Consider the following 23,153-nt stretch of genomic DNA (forward strand, 5'->3'; position numbering starts at 1 on the left):
TAAAAGGGTTCAGGAATAAAAATATCGATGGTCCAAACGGAACATCGTATTCACCCTCCGTCCAAAGCGTTTTACAATTTCATCAACAATGACAACAACAGGTTAGGGGGTCAAAGAGTCTGGTGAATGTTTCTACAGAATTCCGTTTAAGGAATGTTAAGGTTACCGCACACTCCATTAACCCAATTGAACATTCTCAATCCAACAAATCTGATATCAACTTATTTTGAAGCGTTCTATGCTCCCAGTGGATTGTCCTAAAGATTGATAATAGGTAGTGGACCCCGTAATGACAATTGATATTTTCCCTTCGCTTTCGTTGCCACCGTTTGGTGATTCTGGCATTTTACGAATGACAGTGCAACCGTTGCTCGTATGAAACATATTAAACTTTTATAGTCGAAGAATGCCGACAGAACAGAGAAAGAAACAATATCACAAGGAACTGTTTGAATGTCATTACTGGTCAATTAATTTAATAACAATATTTGTGTGAATTTAAAATTGCCTTTAGAATATTATTCCTCATTTTTGTTATTTTTTTAGCAAACATGTAGACTGTATTTTTCAAATTAATCAAGACAGTGTATACTCATGCGATAAGAATATAGTTTGTATAACAAAACAGTCAAAGTCCTATCTTTTAAACACCTACTCCATGAGTGCAGCAAATGATGTCAAGTTAAGTTCTATATGGTTATACTGTCCTATATCTAATTCATTATATCCTCGAGATCCAGTTAGCTTTCAGAGAGAGAATGAATTATAAACTATCAAAAAAAAAACATACAAAATTAACGACAGACAAAGACAACTAATCATTATACGTAAATAGCCAAAGGATGCTTACATAACTAATTCTTGTTGATGGCAGCATACCTGGTTAAATTAACAGCGTACCTTTTAAGTAGAAGTGTCATTTCTTTATCATGAGAATTTGTCTCCCACAACTAAATTAATTAATTTGATATATGATTTGAGGAATACTATTATTATATTATATCTATTTTCAATAAATTTAAATGATCTTCAACACATGATGTTAGCATATATATGACAAGTGTCTTTAAAACGCAGACTTCTGGTGTTCTAACTTATGCCAAGTCTTTGAAATTATATGTTCCACACTGTTATACATTAACAAAATGTTGTACCATCGAGTATCGCCAATTATTAAACTTAACATTTCGGTGAGTCACCTTGTCTGTTCTGTCTACTACGTGCCTGTAAGGTCAAGTGTCATGATTTTATGGTTAACCATTTAGTTAGAAAGTCTACATTGCGTGCGCGCACTTTTCAAAATATACATGCACCTATAAAAGAATGCGAACACGCGTACATATACATGTGCACGTATATACTTTGTATATGCTCGCCTAATTATGAAGCTACATGTGTATATGTGTGAAAAGTGTATACATAAAGCTTCTTCTTTTAATCGGTTAAATCTGCAAAATGCGTCCATTTCTAATTGACTTTCCAGCCGGTATTCTACTTGTTAAAGTATTTTTGTCCACCGAGTGGACCCATCACTTCTTTGAATTTGAAACTAGATATAAAGCTTCCATGACAAGATTTGTTCATGGATGTAAGAACAAAACAAAACCAACAACAAGCAATGTCCTTAATTTTACTTTCTAGACATGTTAATTCATTACATTACCCAGATTCACAAGCCAGATCAGTTAATTGTCTTTTAATAGTTTTAAGCAACGCAAAACTGTTCACTGTTACAACATGATGATTCGAAGCGATGTTAGCCAACTCTGCCTTGTCGACACCCGGTCCAATACCCACAGAGAGTACATTAGCCTGTCCGTGTAGAAGTTGTGCTTTGTGTTTGGTTTGATCCTGGTCGTCAGATCGTCCGTCGTTGATGACTATAACAAACTTGGAAGAATTTGACCTAGAGCCATTCGCCAGAAGAAATGTTTCTGTGCGCACAAAATTCAAAGCACCGGATGTATTATTCCCTTGTCCTATATACTGAATTTGACGTATTGCATGAAGAACGGCGTTTCTGGAATTATACTTGGTAAAGAAGAAATCATTACGGACATCAGAAGAGAATGTGACAACGCTGAATTGGACGTTTTTGGTGCCGATAGAGAATTGTGCGGGAAAATCATAAACAACTCCACCTCTTTCTTGAAGTTGTCAGCGCCTTCACTGTCGGATGAGTCCAAGACGAAGACAATGTCTGCTGGCTTAAGGCCGCAAGCTGAAATAAGACATGGCACTGTCATTTGCATTTGTTTTCATAACATAGCTTTTGTTTAATTTATATAATCAAAACACAGCTTTTTAAACGGGAACAAGCTTAATCAGTATGTTTTCTCCCTATTTTCAGTTTTGAAGAATAGATTAGATGATTTTCTTATCAAATACAATATAATTATTTACTTTATTGAGGTTTTGATAAAAAAAAACATTTTGAAATAGAATTAACATTGTTTTACAAAATGTCTGAAGTATTGATTGGTTTGCCAACTTATTAGTCTATGTTCAAACTGACCTGCTTTTTTGTTGTGGTAGGCGGCAATGTAGTTGTTGTTGTTGTTGTTGTTGTAGTACTGGTCGTGGTTGATGTTGTTGTTGTTACCATGTTAGGAGCTGAATTAAAAACTATGCGGTGGTATTATATAAAAAACATAACATAATCTAGCAATTTTATAGTATTTATTTGTAAGATAAAATGATTGCAACATACATGTGCTATGATAACTTATTTTGCTATTTCTGTTTCGAAACGTGTAAGAAAGGAAAAATGAACATTTAATTCTTTTAACAGAACATAACGAAAGTAGGTACGAAAACGTTTGATAAAACTGAACACTTTTGACAGTGTTATGCAGTTTTGTAGTAAATATCTCCAATCAAATATGCCAAACTATTAATTTAAACTATTTATGTTTTGTGTGAAAGTATTCCTTTACCGAGAAGCAAAACGGTTTTACTTTCTTAAGTCTTATTTTCAGTCACAAGCATATATAGTTATTATTATATTCCCTGCTATTTAAGTTTTCAGTATTTAATGCTTCCGGTGTAAGAATTAAGGATCGATAAATCATGTGTAATATTGGCCATTATAATTGATTTACCGTTGTAGCTAATCTGATAAAATCTCTCGCATGAAAGCATTTATCGATTGCATGGATAATACGGGCTTTCAGCATGACCATAATATAGTCGACACAAACGTATGCGAAAGTTTATGAAATGTTCATAGATTCTTGTTGCTGATCTGATAAGAGCTATGTTCTAGGAATGTTGTGTTCTTAGGCTATAAACCTGTACATACCTACACAGATTTTGTCGACAACCTTTTGATGGATCTGTGCCAGCTGATCGAATGAGGCAACTTTAAACACATGGTCGTTATCAGAAGCAATGATCTAAAAACATGAATGTTCCAACTTTAAACATATGGTCGTTCTCAACAGCAATTATGAAAACAGAATGTAGCAACTTTAACCCAACTTTGAACACATGGGCGTTATCAGAAGCTATGATCTTAAAACACGAATAAACCAACTTTAAACACGTGATCGCTATAAGAATCTATGATCACAAAACATGAATGTACCATTTTTAAACACATTGTCGTTTTCATAAGCTATGCTTATAAAACACGAAAGAACCAACTTTAAACGCATGGCCGCTATAAGAAGCTATGATCACAAAACATGAATGTGCCATTTTTACACATGGTCGTTTTCAGAAGCTATGGTTATAAAACACGAATGAACCAATTTTAATAAGAAGCTATGATAATAAAATATGAATGTTCCAGCTTTAAACGCATGGTCGCTATAAGAAGCTATGACCATAAAACATGAATGTACCATTTTTACATATGGTCGTTTTCAGAAGCTATGGTTATAAAACACGAATGAACCAATTTTAAAAAGAAGCTATGATAATAAAATATGAATGTTCCAACTTTAAACACATGGTCGCTATAAGATGTTATGACCATAAAACATGAATGTACCATTTTTAAACACATGGTCGTTTTCAGAAGCTATGGTTATAAAACACGAATGAACCAACTTCAAACGCATGGTCGCTATAAGAAGCTATGATCATAAAACATGAATGTACCAGCTTTAAACTCATGGATGTTATCAGAAGCTTTCATCTTAAACATGAATGTACCAACTTTAAACGCAGTGTCGTAATCAGAAGCTATGATCTTAAAAAACGAATGTACCAGCTTCAAACACATAGTCGCTATCAATGTCTATTGATAAAAAATTAAAATTAATTGTTTCTGATTATTATTGATATCAATTGAACGACTAATTATACAAACTACATAATTTATATAACAACAATTAACATTTTGTGTTCTTGTGCTGGAGTGAGAGATTTCATGATACTTCGGATAATAAATTGAAACATCTATAAAGTTTGTTATCTGCTTCTGGGTAGAGTATACGAAAAACAACTGAAAAATACTTTCAACACTATTTTCTTTCACCTTTAATTCATTATTATCCACGTTATTACCAATTCCTACGACAAAGGTCTCAACGCCGCCTCTAAATTATTTAAATACAAAATGTAAATATAAGATGTTTAAACATGAATTATGTATTTTTCCGATTTTATAAATTATGTTTAAGTAGACAAACAAAAGTACATAATAGATACCACATGGAAGTACACAAGCTTAATAACACATGGGAAATCGTTGATACTGTCGAATTAGTTTTACAAATACTGAACATCCTTTTCGCCTACAGTAACGCAAACATTACTTAAGGACATGTACAGAAAGCATGGTAACGGAGATCACCTTACATCACTGACGTAATTGACACCAGAAATTGATATTAGTATCTTTTTGGCAAGCACCCCTTTTAACAGTTAATGGTACTGTGCAAATTTAAAAATGTACAAGTTTATTATGGATATTTAGCAGGGTAAGCATGGTAAGGGTTAAAACTATTCATAAGACCCAAAGAGCTTGTGCAAACCGTAGCTCAATAGCAGCACGCTAAATACAATAATTTGACTTATCTATCATCAACATGATAAAAGACTTACAGGTACGGTGGACACCCTTTACTCTACAGCTTACTGTTTTTTATACATTCGAGAACCTTTTAGCAGAGTTTGAATTGCTTGGAAATGTGGGTATTACTCCATGTCGGACATAAAATTAAATTGAAGACATATCGAAAATCTGCTACAGGATTCCCTCAAACAGACTGTTTATAACGTAGTAAGCATTTTGGTACAGGGGTCAACCCTCGTTTAAAGTCTTGTTCAAATATTGATGACGGACATGACATTTCCTTCCCATTGAAATAAAATAAAAACTGTTTCCGTTTGTATGGAAATGTGCTTTAGAACTATCGTTTACGGTTCAAGTAGCTTTTTCGGTAATTCCTATATTTGAATGATTTTAAGACTGTCCAACCTGTGCGCATTATCTGCTGAGTGCTTTGCCCTATCTGGTTCAGTCGACCGTCCGTCTGTTAACACAGTTACTACTCTATTTCGATGACTGTGACGGAGCTCGGCTCGAGCAGCATCGAAACCATTGTTGGTCATCGTTTAACCATTGCTACAAAAATATCTATGTTATATATTTTCTAACGACTTCTTTTGTAATCGAAGAAAACACAGTTTACCAAACAAATCTTTGACGCGGGAACATCTAGTACATTTATTATAGATTATTAGGTTATTTTTATGTTTTTAAACATTTGGTACATTTTAACAGACACTTCCATTAATTTTGTTTTCTATATACAGTGTATTTTAAAATAAATCCTAAACTAAACATAAGTGAACGCTAGTACCAAACAAGGTAAACAAAAGGTCGTTTAAAGGTAGTCAAGGAATAGGTCGACCACGTTTTTTGAGCCGTGACAAAAATAGGCTAGGAACATATATGTAATACATAGTAAAGTGGTATATGTTATCGATGAATATAAACGAATGCATGGTCCAAAGGATATGGCGTTGGCTTTAACAATCTTACTTTTCGAGGTTCGAGCCTTGTTAAGTTCACATTTTTTAAAATTTGTTTTGAGAAAATTGTGCAGTTCATTGAATTGATACGTTAATGATGTGTTAGGTAGTCAAAAAAAGACAACAAAAAAGTTTACGTTTAAGATGGCGCGTGTGATGTCGACTGGTTTTAAAGGGCACGATGAAATGTGGAAAAATAGAAAAGAGCCTGCTTTTTGTCAGTAATGTATATGTCTTAAAGTCAAATTCATTAGCATAGAAGGGATTTCAAAGTTGTGGCTGGGGTTGTAGCAACTTCGAAGAGTGAGAGTGAAGCTGGGGAAGGGGGAAAGGGGGTGGGGGAAGGGGTTGTTGTTGGGCAGCTAAACCCAGCCTATGTTTCCTGAAACGTTTTGGACAACCAGAAGAAAAATCTCTCAACCTCATTGACAATAAACATCACATCCAAGCTTTATGAGTACATCAATACGACATCAGACATGAGGACGTGATGGGCCAAAGCACATGCTGCACCCCTACACCCCCCCCCTCCCCTCACACCCCTTTCAAACTCTCAAAAACGGAAAAACGGGGGGAGGGGGGAGGGGCCTGCCATCCTCAACGCTCCTACGCATATGATATTTTTATTTTTTATTTATTATTTGAAGAATAAAAAGGTACCTGATGCAAATCGTAAGATATTGCCGCTTAAAATTTAATGACAATACTTTTTATGCTTGTACGAAACAGCTAAAACTTACACAAATATAGTTTAGTTAGAATAAAACACTTTATGAAATCTATTTACTGAAAGTACCGTGCCAAAATTTCATTTTATTTTAAAATCGTAAGTTTCCAAGAAATTAACGCTACAATGATAAAATAGAGAATTTCATTTAGAATATGTAAAGAACCTATAGTTTCATTTACGATCTTCAAAAAAAAAATACTTGGTAATATATATCTAAAGAACTTAAGCATTGCAATACTTTGAATTGTGGTGGAATTTAACAGGCAAATGCGTACAGATAGAAATAGGTATTCTAATTTTAGTTCTCTTTTAGGTATATTGCGAATCAAGTTTTTTACCCTCGACATTTCATTCTATTGCCACGAGGGAATGAATAAAAGAGAAGCCAATTTCCCTGTAATCGTTGAGCGCAAGATACCTACTATTACGGCTACCATTTCTTACATCCCATCAATCTCTCTTGCCCAAAAGCGGACGCCACTACTGGTTTACAATAACAGTATATGGACATAGAGTAGTTAATTAACGTTGGTTAAAGCTCTTATCACGAATGAAATATAATTGTATGCTCAATTATAGAGTCGACAAAATCTTTTTTGTTCTCAGACAGTTTTTGAAAACAAGAAGATGGATGATTGGTAATGAAAACAAAACAAAACAACTACTTACTAAAAGATACATGTAGAAAATTTGGTAAAGTACAATCGACATATCGAGGGTTGAGCGTAATAATGTAATTAGTCATACTTTATAAAGTAGGAAATTGAACAGCAATGCGTTCATCTATCGATAATTGAATCCACAACAATGGTTACGATCTTTGGTTATTTGTTTTCCACTGTATGTATTACTTTCAGTCATCAGCAAATCAGTAAAGATTAAGACTGTCGGCAGGTATAACAAAATGTATCAAACCTTTGTCAAAAGCCTTTGCACTGTAGATTACAGCTACAAGAACTATCATTCGCTGAAATAGTCCATTCAGTTTTGTAATGCTCGCCTTCAAACCCGTTTAAAAACCTTTTGACCTTCGTTTATATAGATTTACTTCAACTCTCAAAGCATGCGACTGATAACTCTTACGACCTATGTATCTTTTCAAAACACTTACAAGTACTTCATATTTGACCTAATTTTACTGAAAAGAAAATATCGCACGCTTTAACCGAGATGAACTAGTCGTCTATAATAGATGAAAATATAATAGTTTGCACCACGGCTGACTAAAAAAACTCGTTTGCATTTAATATCTTTAAGATCAAACCTTCCTCGGGTCGTCATGTAAGGAAGACACACAGTTGGCTTGCCGGCGGACGATGATTCAACTCTTGGGTCTGCTCATGTCTTTAATGATCCCTGGAGAAAGTAAAGAGATTCTTTTTGAAGCAAAGAAAAAGAGCCAAACTTAATAAATGTGCAACACCCCTTTTGTCCCCACGCACAGGCTTAAGCGGAACTCTGTCATTCAGAAACATTGAATGGACCAAGTGAACATTATGAACCAGGAAATATACAATGCAATGTCAAAATACGTAGGGCCACACTGCACTGAATGACTGTTGTTGTGATAGTATATACCCTTTGATCCTTGGGAAGTAGGGAAAGAGAAACAAACTCAATTTCAATGACTCTGTTCATGAGAGTTTAATGAATATGCATAACCCCTCACGACCGGAGCAATTATAATGCAAGGAGGTGCACCTGGACTCTTTCCTTCATCAACAAAGCTGGAAAGTCACCATATAGCACACGAAAAAGGCGGACTTCATATTAAACATTGGTAGCTCACATTTAAAGGTCACGCTCCGTCCAAAGTGGACGAAGTCTAGAAGCCAGTAGGGGCCCCTAAAAATTTCACCTCATACTGTGACTCGAACGATGTTATTATTCTGGTCATTTTGGGACTAAGGAGTACAATCAATGTGCTTACAGAATTTCGATGAAGGGATGTAATTCTTTAACTCCTATTGAACATGTTTTTGTTATTTTGGGGCCAAGGAGACCGAACCATGTTTCTACAGAATGCCGATTGAGGGATGTTAGGGGTATTGTATTTTGAACATGTTAAATAAAACACAAATTTGCTATTAACTTGCTTGGCTACTCAGTGTTGTTATATTTTCTGGTCCTTCGGGGTCATTGATTCCAACTCATTTAGATTTGAAGATTGAATTCTGCTTAAGCCGGTGCTAGGGGGCGTGGGCAGTGTTGCATTTTCCATTACTGCTCATGAACAGACTCAATCAAACCGAATCTGCAACTTTCATCGTTTGCCTTGTTCTCGGTGCTTCAGGGGGATCTACTTTCCAGATTATATTTACTTCACAACAGCGGGTGTTAAATGCTGTGACGACATCGTCTCAGTGTTGTTATATTTCTGGTCCTTCGGGATCACTGATTTCAACTCATTTAGATTTGAAGATTGAAATCTCCTTAAGTCGGTACTATGGGGCGTGGGCAGTGTTACATTTTCCATTACTGTTCATGAACAGATTCAATCAAACCGAGTCTGCAATTTTCACCGTTTGCCTTGTTCTCGGTGCTTCCGAGGGATCTACTATCCTGAATTTATTCTATGCTTCTGAATGATCTCCTAACAAATTGATTATAGGTAGTAGACCAGTAACGACAATTGGTACTTTCTGTTTCATTTTGTTGTCTCGTTATGTGATTCTGGCATTTTCCGAATGGCAACCATTGCTCGTATGAGGTATATTTACGGGTCGGAAAATGCCAACAGAATGGTAGAACGGAGAACCGTATCGCACGGAAAGTTCTGAATGTTATTATCTAAAGAACAATATTTGTGTGAATTTACAATTTTAATGTCTTGTAGCCTGTAAAATACTATTTTTCAGTTTTATGCAAGCATGTAGACTGCATTTTTCAACTGAAAAAACATGTTCATGCGATAAGAATATAGTTCAGATACCACAACAGTCAAAGGCCTATATTTCAAACGGGTTACCGAAGTCAAGATTTTATAGCTATACTGCCCTTTATACAAGAAGCACACTGTGAGAGAATCACGTCATACTACCATAAAAGGTTAACTGTTTTGTAAAGTCTGGTCAGCGGCCCGTTCGTTAAGAGTTATGTTAAATACTTGTTACAAAATCATGATATTTTCATCAGTCATCAGAATAGAATAGAGTCAAGTCGACAGACTGTAAAACATAATAATAAACAAGTCAACGACGAAGGAATCGAAAGTCACAAAGAAGAAATTCCATTTGGCAGTTCAAAACAACATTGGTTCTCAACTTGCCAAAACAGCACAGTTAATCATAATTACTATCACGGAAAAGCAAGGTAGAAACTAACCTTGAACCTTGAACTACACTCAACCTTAATGTATTAGTTTAGTCGAACATGTGGATTTCCCATTAAACATGCCGATTTTGTGCACCGTAATGAACATTTACATTTAAGTTTAAACCATTTCTATGCCAGGTCAGCAAGTATGAGAATTCACAAGGTACGTAGGAGCGATTATGGTTACCATGATGGCTTTAGGATAAACCAATTTACTCCCGCTTGCCGAACCAATACCAGCTATCTTAACGTCCCGGTAGCCCCTGACAGTTCAAATGCGGTTATATATTGTCTTTAAATGATAATACAATTGTACATATATTTTACTGACATTGTAAGAGCTTTGTCATTATATTATTCCAAAAAAACAGACAGCGGTACAGAAGCAGAGTTTTGAGATGACCCTGTACCATACGTCCCGATGGTTTGCTTTTTAAAAAAGGTTACAATAGATCAATTCTTACTCTATTATACATATACTTTCTGCTGGGATATTGACGACTGTGTCAAGATAACAACATTTACGTTTGGGAAAGAATGAATGTCGGAAATTACATTTCTGTCGATCGTTTAAAGGCATTAAGATACTAAATTGCTTGTCTACTTCATTCTATATGAAATTGTAAAAATTCTAACACCTGTATTACACACCAGGACCCATTTAAATGTCTGTAAGTTATATTATCTTGAAGAATATTGACAAAACTAAAACAAAATCACAGCTTAAAATGAGACCCCATATTGTAGTGGTGGTGTATGATAAAGTTTCCATGTCAAATTCTGTAACGCTATCATTTTATAACAAAAATGCTACTTATATGTCAAACATAGATCGTTCTTGTGATTTCAGCGAAACAATGCAAAAAAAAAACAAAAAAAAAACACAAACTAAAACAAAAATAGCTCTACAGAGTAAAACATCTGAGGCTTTTTTTGATTCCGGTATTATGCCAAGGCCAAAATAACTTTTCCAAACTTAAGGCTAAATGTGTTTCATGAACTGTCTCTAATTCCGTCCAAATACTTCATATAATATTTGCTACTTTATCCTGAACTTCGACAAAGAATCTGCACACGCAGTGATATGTCACATTTGTTTTTTCTTCTTTCAATTTATTTCATTTGTCGTCATTATCTGCTGGATTTATAACCGTCAAAAGTTCTATCGCTGTTTTGAAATTGTAGTCAAGAGCGCCAAATGTGAAGTAGATTGATAATACGTATTTTCCGTCATATCGTTCGATGCAAGTAAAACGTATTTTTCCGTTATATCGTACGATGCAAGTAAAATGTATTTTTCCGTCATATCGTACGATGCAAGTAAAACGTATTTCAACTGCATATTTTCATTCTAACGCGGCAAGTATTACAGTTTGCGTACTGTTGTGTTTTGTGCGTTATGTATCGCAGGAAAAATGTATAAATAGGAGGTATAACATTAAAATGCAAAGTAAGTAAACTGTTCACTCAGTAAAACGCATTTCGACTGTACACTCCAACAAACAAATATTGTTTCAAAATCCGAATTGTGTATCAGGTATTACAACCTCTTGTCCTTATGCCTGAGTAAATACCCGACTCTGAATTAGAATTAAACAATTCAGTAATATGACCCGAAAGACTATCATCACTTGATTCTTCTATAAAGTATTCCTATCATAAGTTATCCATACCAGTTGCTTTATCTTTCAATAGGAAATGACTTCACCAGTAATGTTTTCACTGTTTACTTTATTTACGTATGAATATGATTTCAAAATGACTTTTTGTATGTTTAATTTTACTTATTTTCGTTGACGATTTTATACTATGATTAAGTGAACTAAAAATGAACTCGAGTATCTTACATACGTTAAAAATACCCATTATGAATTCATTAAATCCATTGTGTATTAGATACCGCATTAAACTGAATCGTCTGAAGGTATTTTTATTGAAACTTGCCATGATAATATGAACCTTAAAGTTGAAGGGATTATGCATATCATTTCACCGCTACGCCAAAACATTACTATTGCTATGCCAATTATGTAGTGGATTATTTGGTACTTTAATCTGACGTCGACGGTTTTGGAGAAACATGTATATAATATCATTTCCTCAGCTTCTGACAGTTCGTCCGTCATACCTTATTTATTGATGAATAATTTAAAGAAGATTTATGATTTTTTATTTTTTATAATTGCATGCGTTTTCGTCCGTCTGTCGGCGAATCTAACATTTACTCGCCACAAATGGATATTGTGATAAACGTCCAAAGTACAAAAAATAATGTTCATTTAACCATGCACATACTTAGAGCGTTTTATTGAGAATATGGATATTATTCCACTATTTCTATTATCTGTCCGTTTGGTCATACATGTGTTCTACCTTCATCAATTATGTATTACCTGAAACAAATTTGAATTAGAATAAACGACTATATTTTGCAATAATTGATGTTTACAAGCCGTTGTTTTGTTTCTTTGTAACAGGAATGAGTTTTGGTATTAATTGTATATAACAAGTATAAATGGTAAAATGCTAAGGATTATAAGAAGCATGTACATCTCAGTGAAATAATGTGTAAAGTCATGTAGCATATCTTCTATTTTTGTAATGTAAATTAAAATGTTTGTTTATCATAGTGTCATCTCTTCTGAAAGGGCCAGCACAGTTGGCTTATGATACACCTATATAGATTGAACAGCAATACTTCTAGATTTCTATATTTTCAATACCAGGCACCAGGCAGGTAAGCAATCGGTAACCATTACTTAACCAGTCGCTCTTCAGTAACAAGACCCAAATTTAACATGGCTTGAACCTTCAAACTCCCGATTGCGAGGTGGTGCCTTATCCATTAGGCCACCGCAGCTTCATATTTGTGTTCGTTTACGTCGACATCGACTCGAATGATTATTCCAATGATACACCCCTGACGAGTTTGTTTTGAAGGACAATGGAAGTAACTCTTTTGGAAGTTTACTTATAGACATGGGCAAGTCTACCTCCCTTGAAATAGCAAAACGTGCGTTCAGGCGCCGATTTTGGCAAAAGTGTGTGAAGAAATAATGTCTTATGAAGCCAACGTAATTGATTATTTACTGTTAACGACGAGTTCGTCAAATGGGGTGATAATGCAAAGGAAGCATACCGTCCTGGATTGATAGCAAAATTATAAACAATGAAAATAGTGTAAAAAAGCAAAGACAAATATCAAACAGGGAATGCCACGCACCAAAAATGCAGCCTCCTCAAAACGAAACCCCCAGCACGCAGACGCGTGCACACACACACACACACACACACAAAACCAACACATAAGGACAAAACGAACAAACAATGGAACACAGTGGGGCACCGCCTTGGAACGGTCAGTGGCAAAAACATCACTGGGGAGCTTAAACCGGTTTATGGTGCGCACCAAACCTCACTCTTACCCCCACCACGATCCAAAGACACGGGACAGTGTAAATAAACGTAGTCCCCTCCAGTTGAATCTCTTACACACGTAATGGAAGTCGAGGTCTGGAACTGCGTAGGAAGGATCAATGCCGTAACCCTATTTGAGATAATGCAGTCGTACATTATTTGCGTTAGTGCCGTAAAAGCCTTGCCCTTTGCTTCAAGATAAATGTAAAGGAGACTATATCAATATAAGGATTTTGTCAGAGATGTTGCCACATAACGGACTAAATGATGATCATTTGAAGAAGACATATTCCGACTACTGTTTAGTGATCGATCGTTTCTGAGACATCGTCCAAGACTGAAGGAAAAAATGTATTACATTATATAGTTGCAGTGCGCTCAAATTAAAATAAGTTGTTAATCTGTTCTAAGAGGGTATGTGGTTCACTTCATCATTCTAGTACAATAAACTAAGGTATCTTTTGGTAGACTCAACTTTAAGCATAATTAGAAGAAGGGAAAATAAATGAAAGTAAAAGAACACAGTTTGTATATTTAGTATTTCTTTACTTTGTGAAACTGAATAGCAGAAAAAAACATTGAAAAACATTTTTGTATTGTCATTTTATCCAGGGAGAATCAGGGAGGGTCTATTCGTTATTCACTGCTTTTTGCTTTTTTCTTTGGTACTAGGTGTTTCTGTTGATAAAACATTAACAAAACATGATAAAAAATGGCTAAAGTGATTTAGTAATACCAAGCTATGAAGAAGATGGAGACGATGTCCTTGGTTTAAAATATAAGACTCGATATAATATTAACATAGTATACTTTTAATGTTAGGCAATTCTTAAAGCCTATCAGGACTGACCTGCTTTATATTTATTTTCCGGACTGTTATGATATTTCTCTTTTTGTCATGTCTGAAAATACATTGGGTTCATACGTATATTGGCCTTGGACTTGCTTTTTGTATTTGCGATATCGACATAAAATGATGTGAGATGTAGGATACTCACAATGACTTTAACTTGCAACAGTGACAAAATCATAAAAAGGTCATTTGGAAGCATAAAACGCAACCAAGCAAAATTATAGCAGACCTAGTTTGCTTGATACTGCTAATGATATGAGTCACACCATCAGGTCCCTAGAGGAGATAAATAGAGCCTCGATACGATAATTAAAGACACTTCTACTGTAACCCTATGAGAAACGATCTTCCATCACGTACCACGATGTCAAAACGGTTTTAAGTTATTGCTATACTGTAAACCCTTATGGTCTATATGTAATAGAATTTAAATGATATGCTTGTTTTTTGTCGACAGAAGCGTTTTTTGCTGCTTCTTCCACAAGTGAAATCAGATCTTTTGACTTACAACACGTACAATCTTATAGAACTTCCTACTGGATCATTTCATTAAAGGTAAATGATAATTTGTCAAATTACTTTCTATGATCTTAGATTATTGAAAGTGATTAGATATTAACATCATTTTCTGTCTTACGATATTCTGTAAAACTTAATTTCTTTTTATGTTTGATTTTTTTAACTGAATTAGCAATTATCTTACATTCGTTTAAATTCTTAGATACATGTACTTTAACGTTTTCTGTGATTAAAGTTTCTGTATCTATACATACTTGCTTGCGCAGATTATGTTGACCACTAGTTGATCGATATGTTCAAGTTGATCGAATGTACTAACGTTAAACACGTGCTTGAGATCAGAAGCAATGACCTGTAAAATATCGAAAAACAGGGAATTTGTATCGTCAATGTAGTACAGTAAAGAAGTTTCTCAAAAGTTTGACATCGTAGCAGTGAAATAAATCCATTATATAAAATTTTGTTAATACACGTCATTATTTGTGTTTATTAAGTGAAGAAGAAGAAATACTGATGTTTCAGTAGGAAAAGCTAACATGTGATGAAAAGAGTATTACATTTGTCTCTTTCCACATCGAATTTAATAAACACTTTGAATAATAGCAGAGCTTCGCATGTTACTATTTTAGTATCTCATTTGATAAATTCAGTGTGAGGTGACGCTCATATAATAACACCTATTTCTTGATAATTTTAGGAATGTTGATATTTTGTTTAAAAAAGTGCAATGATGTTCACAGCTATTTTTAGATTTAATAAGAATTTTAATTTTAACTCTGTGCCTGAAGTACGAATGACTATCAAATGAATTTTATTACCTTTAATTCATCATCATCGACCATGTGACCTATTCCTATAGCAATGGTCTCAATGCCTGAAACATTCAAATACAAATATAGATATCGATTTGTAAACATATTTTATATGTTTAGATATTGTGAAGATAGTAACGGTTTAACATGTTTATCATCACAAGTAAAAGACAAGTGTATATCGCCACGGAGTAAAACATAATGTCCATATAGCAAAAGCAGCCAGATCCTGCCGAACTACTTTTACGAAATATAAACGTCCATTAGTTAGTCCTAAAGTTATAATATTATTTTGACACGGTCGTTTCTAAATAGGTTAAGTGTCAATATAACTCATTATAGTTGTTTTAAAATGTTTTAGTTTGACAAAATAGTTACAATTCTAAATTTAAGTACAACACGGACACATGCAGCAAATATCTACAACAATAAAGCATCAGCTAAAGTTAAAGGATTCACTGATCAGTGCTCATATATTTACATTGTTCTCCCATCAAAGTACACTGAAGCGTTAATAAAAAACTTCTTTCTCAAAGGAAAGCACTTACATAATTGATATGCACAAATATAGGTTTCATTGACTTATCACCGTTTCATAGAACTCCACAACAAGAAGAAAAGTTACTTTGACAGTTGATTTGCTACATGTTTAAGGTAAAAACCACTACCTGGCAATTTTTGTATAGTTTGTGACTTTAACCGTCGATGCGTCCTGTCAAATACACACACGTGATTACTGACATATGTTGTATGTATATATTTTTGTATATGTTTGTTCTTATGTAAATATGCGAAAGATAGAAGGATCTATGGTGCTAGGACGTCAAACAAAATTCAGCTAAAACCTTTGCTTCAAACTAAACTTATTCAAAGTTATGTCAGGTGTAATGTTTTAAAAGCGTTGCAGCGAACACTTGCATTTATATTTCTTTACATCTTGAAGAAAGTCTTAACAATGTATGTCTAAAATGTTAAAACTGTATATATCTGCTTAACTCAAACTCAGTTTAACTTTAGTTGGCAATCGGCATCTGTACACAAACAATGTCGTTGACCATTCAAATATGATACAAAAATGATATATATAAGTCAGCAATAGTAACTTGGCTGTCTCGCTATTTAAACACTATAAAACATTTATCTCTATAACTATACTGTTGAACAGATTTGCAGCCATTCGTTTGCTTTGTATTATGTCAGCCCACTGATACACTGTTTTCACTTTTATCTTTCGCCAAATATAAAACATGACTTTGCGTAACCAGCCAGGAAATGGCTAACCATTTTTCATTAAAATTTGGACTGCAATACGCAAACATATTTATCATAGCTTAACAATTAAAACTAATGAGATCATGCAATCAACAACACTAATAATTGCAGGTTAGAACTGAACTATCATTATAGTTTTCCGTGCAATTGTTTTGTTTTAATAGATATCACATTCACTGACAAACCTGTGTAAATTGTCTGCTGATTGTTTTGTCAGTTCTGGATTATTTGACTGTCCGTCTGTAAGCACTATTACCGCTTTATTTCTATGACTATGGCTAAGCTCGGATCTCGCGGCATCAAGACCTAAGTTCGTCATTGTTTCACCATTCCTACAATATTTGCAAATCACCAACATTTATAACAATCAATCTACCTTATTTGATACATTGTCTAGAGATGGTACCTACCAAAGAAAATCTAAGGGGAGCAACTCTGAATTGACCAATGAACAGAAGCCAAAATCAAACACTGGCCAAAAGTGAAAGAAAAATCAGATATGTCCTTTTTCCAACAACTGATCAGGCAGACAAAATATGACCTACATTTGTTTAAATCCCTTTGTATTCAATATACAATATGCACACTTTTCTCACGGCTTACACTGACAGTAATTTTGTAAGTTGTAGTGAAGCCCTGATAGAAAATTTAGTAGTGCATGAAGAATATGCAAAATAATGCATAAATTCCTTTGAAGAACATTTACGACATTAAGAAACGTTATTAAGTTTTGATCTTCAAGCCAAAGTTTCTCATTGGTCGAAATGGTGATACATGGTTTACACAAAATTTGTATATTAAAATGTGAAATTTATATATCCAACAATGAGAATTGACAAAAAAGTTACATGTAAACTGGTATAACGTTTGTGTTACAAAGTAGCTAGATTGCGTAAATTTATCACTTCAATGAGTCATTGTGAAAGTGTTTAGTATGCTTAAGTTGTTTCGAAGAATTTCTCTTACTGTTCAGGAGTACTTTGCTTCAAATAATGTAACACAAAAATTCATTGTCATCAAATACAATTACAATGTTTTAAGTTAGTAGTTGTAATTACAATATTTTGAGGTAGCTGATAGATAATGACCCTGTGTAATATATTTTAAGCAATTCAACATTCTCTGAATGGAGCTATCACGAGCATTGTTTTCCTTGAAAAAAGAATAAATGCTGAAAAAGCATATGGAAATTATTTTATTTGATGATTTTCATTACAAGTCAACTACCGTAAACAAACTATAAGGTGTTTATTGTTGTAAACAAAATAAGAGGGTAACTTCAGATATCAACATTAGTTTACAACTGAAACTGTTAACACATCTTGAAAAAAGGTTTTTGTTGGGGCGTCTCATTTACAATTATATCAACAATTATCACCTGAATTGCGTGCATTCATGAGTGGAAAATAGTGATGGTAAAATGGTGTAGGGGTTTGTTTACATTATAAAATCTTTAATAACTTCTTTCAGGTACATTTTTGGTATGGTTTTGGTAAGCTTATGATAAAGAGCATGTCATTCTCTTTCACTCAGAATTTTTACAAGCGTTTTAGACTCGTGGCTAGTCTTGGAATTTGAGTTTATTAAAAGACAAAAGGAAGTTCAGTATAGGCTTTTCAAAGTTTTGAAAGTAGACTAAACTTACACTATACTCTATTGAACTTATTTAGCTGTGGAAACTTTTCATATAGACTATAATTGGGGAATCCTGAAATCATTGATAAACGATCAATACAAAGTTGTCCATTTTGCTTCAGATATTTTGAGAAAGTCATTTTTTAAATATCAAATATTTCTATTTTTACATAGAGAAGAGGAAAACCATGAATATATTTAGTAAATTGGTGCACTTAGCTATCATTTCACTCTGAAAAAAGTCTGTAAAGATGAATTTGAATTTTTTAGGTACCATCTCTACATTGTCCAGTGACTTTTTTCATGAACGGCCTACAAATTGTAGTTCACATATCTAAAAGGTGGACATACCGGTACCTATTTTATTTAGAAGAATAGTTCTATTTAGTGAAAGCAGTAGATCCGTAAGAACAATCGAAACGTTTCTGTGCAATGCCGTTTGTTCGTCTGTTAGTTCGACAGCCTTCGGCAGTAAAGGTGGCTTGAATGAGCAATGGTTTCTGTAGTGACCGGGAAATACCGTCCCATATAGGGAAATAACGTGATGGTATGGATATAACCGATTGTCATTACGGCTACACTACAACACGATACTGTTTTCTTATTCAAAACCTACTATGATTTGATTATAGAGTAGAGATATTCGCCCTATCACATCTTAGAAATGATTGTATTATGTAAACAAATGTATCGTAGGAAGTAAGCCTAAGCATGCACCACCGAATTACGCTTACTATTCTATTCTTACCTCCATTGTACTTTGAGAACATTCGTCATAATTGAATTCTTGTCGTCGTATTGTTTGAGATGTATCTCGTGAAAGGCACCAGAAGCAAATGTGATAAGACAGATATGTGTATTGACACCATTTCCAAACGAGAATTCATTGATAATGATATTTACAAACTCGAGTTGTTTGTGAAAATTAACAGCGCCTTCACTTCCGAAGGGCTCAAGGACGAAGCAAATATTGGACAACTCTTTGTTACAGGCTGAAAAACAGGACAACAAGTTGTTACGGACAGACCGAAAACAAATGTTGGACAAAATATTGTGACAAGTTGAAGACAAAAACAACAAGATATGACAAAATGTTGTTACAAACAAAACAAACCTCAGGCAAAATGTTGTTACAAGCTAGACACAAACATCGGAAACAATGTTGATGCAAGCTGGAAACAAGAATGTCGTTTAAATGAAAAAAAAAATCATAAAAAGAAGCATCGGAAAGAATGTTGTTTTATAGAAAAAAGAATTTTAAGAGAGGAAGATAATGTTATTAAAAGATGAAAACACACATTGAATGGAATGGTGCGATAGGATGAAAACACACACCGGACACAATGTTGTTGTGAGGTGAAATCATGTTGTTATAAAATGAAAACAATCATCTGACACAGTATGTTTCAAAATTTAAAACAAGCATTAGAACGAATATTTTTACACTAAGAAAACAAGCATTGGATAGTATATTGTACCAAGCTGAAAACAAATATCGGATAGAATATTGTTACAGGCTGAAAACAAACATCGTAAAACATGTTACAACCTTGAAGACAGAATATTTATAAGGTGGAAAAAAGCATCAGACAGAATTTCTTTACGAGGTGAAAAAAAAAATCATTGGACAAAAGTTACAGCCATGAAGACAGAATGTTATTACCAGCTGAAACTGGAACCAAGATTCTAATATATATCGTTATCGTGGTTACAAGCTGAAAACAAACATCCAATAAATATTGGTACAATATAAAAACAAATATCGGACAAAATGTTTTACAGAGTAAAATAAAACTGGTTAACCCCTCAAAAGTGGCTCACTGATATTAGATAATTTACATGTTAAAACCGAACACGTTTTGGAGGTTTTGAAGGTTTTAGGTTGATTAGATATAAACTTGTTAAAGACAACGGGTCCTCTAAATGGCATCCTATTAATCTACAGTTAATAATGTACCAGTATTTTATGTAGTGCGGAGCATAACCAACAGTTGTCAATTTTACATTTGTGTGTGTGGGGGGGGGGGGGGGGGGGGGGGGGGGGGGCGGTTGTTGTTGGTGTGTGGGCCGGGACAATTAGTTTTCTCCAAATTTACAACTTACTGTGTTGTATGTGTAATTTTTCTAGAATTTTCTTTCTGTAGAAAATTTAAGAGTAAACGTTTTTAACGTTTTATTTTATTTAAAAGCAATAAAGTCTTAGAAATTTCAGCATACTGTCGTCGTCGATTGACACCGAGAACAAGCGTATGCTTCGTAATGGTAGATATTTGGGAGTCAGTAGACCGCATACCTAGCGGTCGGAGTTCGATTCCACGTCCTGTATTCCGATAAGTGTTTAGTGACTGGTCCTTTCTAAGACATCGTCCAAGACTAAAATGTATTACAATATTTATTTGCCGTGCGCTCAGATTAAAATAAGCTTTTTGTGTCTGTTCCAAGAGGGTACTTGGTTGACTGAGAGCACTGGATTATCAACATTATTTACAAAAACTTTACTATCCTATTCCTTTACCCTATCATATTGTATCTGTTTTTCCAACCGCAAGCATAAGTATGCACCTTTAGATTACACAGCAGATGATATTAGTTCTTTATTGACATAGGTACAGTTTTTAGAACTCCCGATGGGAGCTGCATAGAAAATAAATAATTTACCATCACATGCCGTGTCGATGAGCTCGTTCTGTATTGTGTTAAGGGCGTCAAATGAACTCACTCGGAAAGTATAGTTTGAATCACTTGCAATCATTTGTAGTTCATTTCGATCCACTGCCTTTCCGATTCCAACAGCTATTATTGTTACCAGAGGGTTTTGCTACAATTCCTTGTTACAAATACACGTAGTAATTTCATTTTACACCGCTTACCCGTGTTTCTCCGGTGCTGTAAGATAACCCATGTGCTAAAATTTAGGAATGAATGTGTTACTATAATACAATTGGGCTTAAAAGACGAGCATTTGTTTTATTTTATTTCTTCTATGTACTGAAGAATACGGCGTGCAAAAGAAAGAATCTGTCACTAGTTGAAAGTGCGGATGGAAATATCTGGCTCTTGGGTAACTGTTCCGCGATAACTCGACAAGCCTCGTTAACACCTAAACAGTTACTATCGAGCCAGATACTTCCATCCACACCTTCAACCTGTGAAAGAGTCTTATAATGCGTTTAGTGCTGAAAATCCTGAAATGGGCCTGCAGTTCAACTGTTTATTAGAATGGTCAAATTATACCATAAGAAATATCACTTTCTTATACAGAGTTGTCATTTCTGATCTCACTTTATGAAAGGAAATGAAACAACAAGAAGAATATCAACAGTTTAAACTGCATGAAACAATGTCACAGTTTACATTGTTCACTAAACTCTAAGTAATTCCACAATGTCAAATAAAAAGATAACGGAAGCTATTTTGAATAAGAAAATAACTAAAGTAGATACATCTTTGAACGGAAATATTTGTAGTAAGACGGGTGGATCAGCACACTGAATATAGCCAATATTGAAGATATTTTCATTCAATATCTGGATCAAATATGTTTTTTCTTCCAGGAAATGCAATACGCCTGTCTTAAATCATACTCTACAACTATGTACGTCAGACTTACACAGTTACATATCAAATGACGACTTCACAATTGTTTTATTGTGGAAGAAGTTATTATTACATTATTTCAGGCATTGATATGCACCTGGGTAGAACCACTGGCAATCCGTAAGCTGGCTTGATGGCTTCCTCAGAAGAAAATGTCACACAATCTTAAATAAAGTGTAACAGTAAATCTTTTAAATTGTGGAAGAAAAGAGAGTACGAACGTAGATACCTTCAGATTAGAGAGATTGTGCTTAAGTAACAATGGATGTGATGATTTTCCGTCTGTCAACACAATGACAAGCTTTGTCACATTTCTCTCAGCGCCGTGATTCGGAGACAGTGTGTGATGTGATACAAAATGGATTGCTGAAAAATGACTTGACAGATTTAGGGATAGCTGAATAAGTTTTAGGCAGAGCTTTAGCTAGCATGTCAATGATGTTAACATCAAACAAGAGGGTCATCATGACCCTAAGTTGCTTACCCGAAATTGACTGCTTGGCATTGAATATATGTATGATAAACTGAATCATAATTGGTATCAACTGTGTTAAGTATAAAAAGTGGCCCATAAAAGGGGCTAAATCCCACATTTTGAATAGGTTTTGTTTTGGAACAGACCATACAATGATGCTACAGACCAAGTTTCGTGAAGATCCATCAAGCAGTTCATGAAAAGAAGTCGTTAAAATACTAATAATAAAAGGGGTCATATAAATTTGGGAGAGGAACTTATAATGATGCTACAGCCCAAGTTTGATGAAGATCAATTCACCGGCCCATGAAAAGAATACGTTTAAAGGTTTTTCTATTTTTTGCTATAGCGGCCCTACAATGGGCCAAGCATCCTTTGTTGAATAAAATATGGAGAACACTTTACAGTAATGATAAGATCCAAGTTTGATGATGATCCATAAAGTTGTTCATGAGAAGAAGTTGTTTAAAGTTTTTTCCTAGTTTCAACTCCAGCGGCTCCTAAAAGAGGGCAAGCGAAATATTACTTTAACAGATTTTAAAA

At 34.4% G+C, this 23,153-nt stretch overlaps 1 protein-coding gene across 1 annotated transcript in view; it reads right to left on the bottom strand.

Moving 5' to 3' along the window:
* LOC123557971 (collagen alpha-6(VI) chain-like) overlaps positions 1-23,153 on the bottom strand; it is a 64,976-nt gene that overhangs the window by 13,810 nt on the left and 28,013 nt on the right. Inside the window, exons 12-20 of the mRNA XM_053544780.1 lie at positions 22,365-22,501; positions 20,202-20,253; positions 19,287-19,530; positions 17,089-17,235; positions 16,300-16,343; positions 15,638-15,693; positions 15,139-15,171; positions 3,302-3,395; positions 2,055-2,221 (exon numbers count right to left, since the gene is read on the bottom strand). Coding sequence (XP_053400755.1) covers positions 2,055-2,221; positions 3,302-3,395; positions 15,139-15,171; positions 15,638-15,693; positions 16,300-16,343; positions 17,089-17,235; positions 19,287-19,530; positions 20,202-20,253; positions 22,365-22,501 — 974 coding nt within the window. The remainder of the gene's footprint in view (positions 1-2,054; positions 2,222-3,301; positions 3,396-15,138; positions 15,172-15,637; positions 15,694-16,299; positions 16,344-17,088; positions 17,236-19,286; positions 19,531-20,201; positions 20,254-22,364; positions 22,502-23,153) is intronic.

Source organism: Mercenaria mercenaria, chromosome 5 (assembly GCF_021730395.1).
Source record: "Mercenaria mercenaria strain notata chromosome 5, MADL_Memer_1, whole genome shotgun sequence".
Classification (NCBI taxonomy): Eukaryota; Metazoa; Mollusca; class Bivalvia; order Venerida; family Veneridae; genus Mercenaria; species Mercenaria mercenaria.